This window comes from Coffea arabica, chromosome 6e (assembly GCF_036785885.1).
Source record: "Coffea arabica cultivar ET-39 chromosome 6e, Coffea Arabica ET-39 HiFi, whole genome shotgun sequence".
Taxonomy (NCBI): Eukaryota; Viridiplantae; Streptophyta; class Magnoliopsida; order Gentianales; family Rubiaceae; genus Coffea; species Coffea arabica.
Genome location: NC_092321.1, coordinates 1,304,901 through 1,311,575, shown reverse-complemented (window position 1 = coordinate 1,311,575; position 6,675 = coordinate 1,304,901). Strand labels below are relative to the sequence as shown.

Below are 6,675 nucleotides of genomic sequence, written 5' to 3'. Positions count from 1 at the left end.
GTTTATGATACAAGAGAAATATTATTTGAAAAAAAAAAGGTAACTATATTTGGATTAGTAAATTATCTCAAATAATAATTCGTTTACATCATAAACACATTTTCAATCCACCTTTTTATATTTTCAACTACTTTTTTATCTCATATACATCACATCACAAAAAGTGTTATAGTAATTATTTCAAATAATACTCTATCCAAACACACTCTATGTTTTCTAATTTAATATTTAAAAAAGTAATTTTTTAAAATCTTAATACATATTTATCAAGTAAATATTTTGAATTTAAAAATATATGTGTAAATTCTTCAATGTCATATCATTTAGGCATAATGATTAATATATTTTCATAAAAAGTTGAATTCCCCTAAAAGCGACTCTGATTCTGATATAAGAGTAGCCACTGGAGCAGGTCCTTTTGTAAGAATAGTAAACCATGACGCGACTTATTCTGGATATGGACAATTAATTGCAAGAATACACGTGGGCACACCAAGGAGTGAAAAGTGAAAACACATGCGTTGAAGGCACTTGCTTATATTCAGCGTTGCGGTAGAAAGCCGAAAGATATCACATGGTCTAGTTTCCACTTTCTGGGACATTTCTTCTTTCTTTTTTTCTTTTTTTTTTTTCCTTTTTCACGGGCACAAGAACGTCCACCAACATAGCATCGAACACCAAAACGTTTTAGCTTAACACATGTTAACGTTTTAGCCCCCCACGGTTTGCTCGGGCGGTCCTTGTAGCTCCATTGAGTGAGAAGGGCCTGGGTTCGATTCCGAGCTCGGGCAGCCGGGGTAAATTCCTGATGATTCGGTGGGGCCCGCTCTCTCAGGCGCAGTGGGATTAGTTGGGGTTAATGGCGGTGTCAGGTATCCAGTCCCAGACCGCTACCCCCAGATACCCCTGTGTTGACAAAAAAAAAAAAAAAAAAAAAAAACACATGTTAACTGTTGATCTCAAATGCAGCGGCCAGTTTGTCCTTCAACCACAGTTTCTCTTCTTTCGTTAGAAAGTATTGCTCCGACTTTTGTGGATAAAGTGTCGAGTAACTCTTATATACACTGAAAGTGTATATATAATTATCATTGAATTCATAATACATGTGCAAAAATTGAATTTTAAATTCAAATTTTGCGTAATTTTCGTTCATCTAACCCTGACAGTGTATACACTGTCAATGGATGAAATATTAATTCTAAAGTATTTAGAAGCCCTACTAATATTTACCTGAGAATTGATCTCAGCATGCGAAAATGATAGTGATTTACAATCTAATTTTATGTTAATTCAAATTTAAAATTTAAAATTTTTCCATGTCAAATGAGTGCTTAATAAATCTTTTATAGTTTGTTTTCAGACTTTATCCCTTTTTTCCTGTCATAATTAAAGAAAATAAATTTAAAAAATTTGATTAGCCCCATATTAAAATCATTCACTCCATTGCAACTTTATCACTTTATCCCATTTTACTCCTTGATTAATAAATATTGATTTGTCAAATTTGAGAAATAATGTGATGATTTCTATTTTTTAATCATTTACATAGTGATATTTTTATCATTTTCTTTCTAGGTATATACATAGATTTGTTAACACATTCAAATGATATATCCAATTATAATCACTTTTTAACCATTTAACCTATTGCAACTCAATCAAAATTTTTAGCCTTAAACTTATCCTATTAAACAATTATTCCAACCAATGAAATAAACATTCCGACATACAACGTTATCTAGATAATTTTTTACATGCTCAAAACTTCATTTGGATAATTTTTCATATAACATGTATATCAAAAAATGCACATAAAATAAAATTTTTCTATGAATTTTAAATTAATAAAGGGGGTATTTAGATAATTTTATTTTTTGGAATTTTTATCAAAAATTTTAAAAGAAATATTTGTTTAAACAATTATTTTGGGTGGTCATCACAAAAAATAGTAGTATTTTACCAAAATTATACTCAATTATTTTTCCATTACGACCATAATTCTAACTTTTTATTTGATAAAAGAAGCACACTTGAAAAGTGAGACAATGAATCCTAAATAATAAAAGGAATAGAAATATAGGAATGTAGGGTTGGGAAGGGTAAAGGTGAGATAACGAATCCTAAATAGTAAAAGGGGTATAAAGATAAGAATATATGGTTGAAAAGGGTAAAGTCAAGGGATCTGTAACTGTGAGTTGGGATGAAACTATCAAAATGAGTGATTTATGTGAATTAAATGGATATAGTTTTACATGAATTTGGTTATTTTACCCATTTACATCCGCTGCAAGTTTTATTTATTTTTTCTCCCATATTCTTTGAGCAACAAAATAAAATATCATTGTAATCAATAAAAATAAAACACATTATATTAATAAATATATTTTTAACTAAAAAAGGTTACACAGAAGAATCAATGGTGGTGAGTTTCAAATTTCACACTTTACAAGAATTTCAAAATAATTTGGGTGTGAAAGCAAGAAATCAATTAGCACTTAATTAGTTAATTAAAACTTTGATGGAAAGTATGGAGGAAGTATGATGAAATTTAACAAAAATTTTTTTAAAAAAAACTTTAAAGAATAGGAAAAGAACGTTAAATATGGCTTTGCAAAAAGTATAATATAATTATTGTATTGGTAGTAATTTAAATTTACTTACTAATGAATTTGAATCTATGTCTAATTTAATTAGTTCTAAATAGGTAGTCCCAATCTATCCATTTAATAGCTACTAGTTAATCGGTTTAATTGGATTGTCCACTTGAAACTAATAAAATTGCACACCCATACTCATTTGTTGAAGAACAAGTTGAAAATTTGGTCATTATTTATAACTATAAATGGATGAAAAGAGTAGTAGAATAGTAGGTAAATAAGTTGCAAAATAAGATAAGAAATCGCATAATTGCATGGAAGCAAGGTAAGGTGAAGAGAAGGTAGAGTTTGTCGAAGGGAGAAGAGTTAAACGGATATGGGAAGCTTGGGTTATGAAAGTGAAGATGCGGATAATGAAGAATAGGAAAATGTTGAGAGAAAATGACGCAAAAAGAGAGAGCGTGGAAAATAGGGGTAATAATATTGTATTGGGTGTGCTTTTAGTATTTCTTTAGGTATTTTTGTAATCTTTATTTATATTTTTTAATATACTTTAAGGTCTTAAATAAGGTACATAAATACAATATAAATTAGATACTAAAATATATTTCTTTTGATTTTTTAAACCTTTTTTCATTTAACTAATATAAATAATTTATTTACTATTATTATTATATTAGACGTAAATCCGTGCATAGCACGGGTTACAATGCTAGTTTAATCTAAACATGAACATACATCGAAACATAAAAGAGAGTACGCCTTCTCCGGTTAATTTAACTAATTTAGTATTCTTGAAATGCACGCGTAATTGGTCTTATCAATCATACCAACAAACTAGTAAGTACATCATTTTTATACACAGTATTATCATTCATATATGTAAGCACAAACATTTGTTTTTTTCTTAATTATATCGTCAAGAAAAAATATGATTCAAGTGTTAATTTTTAAAAAAATAAAATCAATCGAGTAAGTGTATAAATACAATGAGAGGTGAATAATTATACATGTGTGAACATAAATTGTAAATAGATTTCAATCAAGCACACTAACAAGTGTCATCACCAAATTGGAAAACCCATATAAATATGCTGTTGATGATCGAGAAAGGGATAAAGAACTTGAGTGCTAATATTGTTGTTCATCAAGCTAGAGAAAATCAAGGTCTCGTTCGGATTGCTATTTTTAAGAGCTTTTATTTAAAAAAAATTTATTGTAGTAATTTGATATATATAAAATAAAAAAGTAATTAAAAAATCTGTTTACAGAAAATATAAATATATATATATATTTTTGGAAAAATTGGCTTTCCAATTAAACTGAAACCACCAGCAGGGAACACGGAAACATATATGAACAGACACATCAGGTAGATGGCTAGATCTACTTTATCCCCTTACCATGAAATAGACAGACTTTTGTACCCGCGAGCAAGTCACATGGCAATTCAAGAAAGCGCATTAAACTCGAGTCCCATGACAAAATTGCTAGCGAAAAATAATTACAGTATCCGCAACCACCACACAGTGGCCTGCCCGCAGCTTGGACCTTCCTTTTCTTTTCTGCTAATAATCGGATGACAAAATAATTCAAGTATCACAAATGATGATGTCCCAACAAAGAAAGAGAAGGAAGATAGGTACAGACGACTTGCGTCGACTAACCACCCCGTCTATCTTCTTAACTGCCAAAATGCATGAACCCTTCCACGCCCGTACACAAACTGCCTCTCTCTATATATATATAATCCCCTCTCAGGCCCCAAAATGTTCCATCCTGCGCTTCTAGTAAAAAATTCTCATCACTCACTCGCTAGTCGCTGCTCACTACCACTTGGGATTCCATTCCCGGGAAGAACATAATCACTGGAAAAAAGGGAGAGATAAGATGCCAACAACTGCAGTTCATGTAGTTTCCAAATGCACAGTCTACCCGGAATCCAAATCAGCCCTATTCCCGTCTTTAAAGCTCTCCGTCTCTGACCTTCCCATGCTCTCTTGCCAATATATCCAAAAGGGCGTTTTACTATCCCAGCCTCCCCTTGACGCCGCCTCTCTTCTCTCTCTGCTCAAGCTCTCCCTCTCCAAAGCTCTCTCCCACTTCCCTCCCCTCGCCGGCCGCCTTCATACCGACCCTCACGGTCACGTCCACATCCTATGCAACGATGCCGGCGTCGACTTCGTCCATGCAAAAGCCTTGCACCTCTCCCTCCCCACCCTCGTCCCTTCTGATCAACTTCATCTTCATGACATCCCGCCTTGTTTCCGAAAGTTCTTCCAGTTCGACCACACTCTCAGCTACGCCGGTCACCACAAACCTCTCCTGGCTGTGCAGGTCACCGAGCTCAACGGCGGCCTTTTCATTGGTTGCACCATGAACCACGCCGTCGTGGACGGGACCTCCTTCTGGAACTTCTTCAACGCCTTCGCTGAGGCCTGTAAGGGGGCCAAAAGGATCTCCAAGTCCCCCAACTTCTGCCGCGAAACCGTGTTCACCTCCCCGGCGGTTCTCCAGCTCCCGGCAGGCGGGCCTTCGGCGACATTTTCCGGTGACGAGCCTTTGCGGGAAAAGATATTCCATTTCAGCAGAGAGGCAGTCTTGCAGCTGAAATTGAGAACCAACAAGACTTGCAAAATGGGGAGTTGGGTGGCGGGTGACGGAGAAAAAGGCGTCAGAACTAACGGAAAGGTAACGCGCAAGTCTTTGAAGCCCGCGACCGATGAGATCTCGTCTTTTCAGTCCCTGTGCGCGCAGCTGTGGAGATCCGTGACACGTGCGAGGAATTTGGATGGGAACAGAAGGACGACATTCAGGATGGCGGTGAACTGCAGACACCGGCTGGAGCCGCGGGTGGACCCTCTCTACTTTGGTAACTTGATCCAGAGCATCCCAACTGTGGCTTGCGTGGAGGAGCTGCTGGGCAACGACCTATCCTGGGGTGCGGATCGGCTGCATCGGAATGTGTTGGCGCATGACGATTCCACGGTGCGGCGGGGCGTCGAGGAATGGGAGAGTAATCCAAGGCTGTTTCCGCTGGGGAACTTTGACGGCGCGATGATCACCATGGGAAGCTCCCCAAGGTTTCCAATGTACGATAATGATTTTGGGTGGGGACGACCCATTGCAGTGCGAAGCGGTAGGGCCAATAAATTTGACGGCAAGATCTCGGCATTCCCAGGGCGTGAAGGAAATGGGAGCGTCGATCTGGAAGTTGTTTTAGCACCAGAGACTATGGCTGGACTTGAGAAGGATGTGGAATTTATGCAATATGTATCCTGAATCCTGACCGACTCAATGCTAGCGTACTGTACTCCTCCAGAGGCGCGTCTCCTTCTACTCCGTCCACCTGCATCATGATTATTGGACAAAATTTTAACGGACGCAGGATTGCAGCCAAATTTCCTTCTCCAAAAAAGAAAACAAAAAAACAAACCTCAGTCGAGAAGGAGAGAAGAAATAAAAGATTTTTTTTTTTTTTTTAGTGTTTGAAAAAAAAAAATACCGAAGTAAGGATCTTGAAAAAGACGTACTACAATATAGATATAACATCTGCAAATGGGTGTGATAAATCATAAACATCTGCAAATGGGTCCAAACAAGTTAAGGATCGCCAAGAAAGAAATCTGCAATTGAGCTAGCCATGTAAATACAATATTTATATTAGCCTATATTTTGCTGATGATTAAGTTGGATTATATTGCTACGACTGTGCTTTTATCTCATCCTCGTCCTGTTCAGTCTTGGTACATTTTTGTTCTGGAGTTGCCTTGACTTCTAATTTTCGGGTGTGTTCTTCTTCATCATGCTGCTTCCTATTTTATTATACCTCTCTCTCTCTGTTCTCAAGTGTTCTTCATCTTTGCCATATTCTCGGTTTTCTGGAGGGCTGGCGGAGAATTTCAAGTCAACATTTCATTGTTTTGGAATCAACTCTAAAACATCGGTAATCTTGTTTAGGGTTTGTTCTTTATGAATACCAAATTTAGCGCAGTTTAGATGTTATGACTAAATCTTTCTTAAACACACTAACATTGGAGGACACCTGGAATGGTGCCCACCATCCTATAGTATCAAC

At 36.3% G+C, this 6,675-nt stretch overlaps 1 protein-coding gene across 1 annotated transcript; it reads left to right on the top strand.

Moving 5' to 3' along the window:
* The first annotated feature begins 4,112 nt into the window (after window positions 1–4,112).
* Window positions 4,113–6,322, top strand: LOC113697225 (BAHD acyltransferase DCR-like). The gene has a single exon (XM_027216744.2). The coding sequence runs from the start codon at window positions 4,488–4,490 to the stop codon at window positions 5,877–5,879; it is 1,392 nt and encodes a 463-aa protein (XP_027072545.1). The 5' UTR covers window positions 4,113–4,487; the 3' UTR covers window positions 5,880–6,322.
* The last annotated feature ends 353 nt before the right edge of the window (window positions 6,323–6,675 follow it).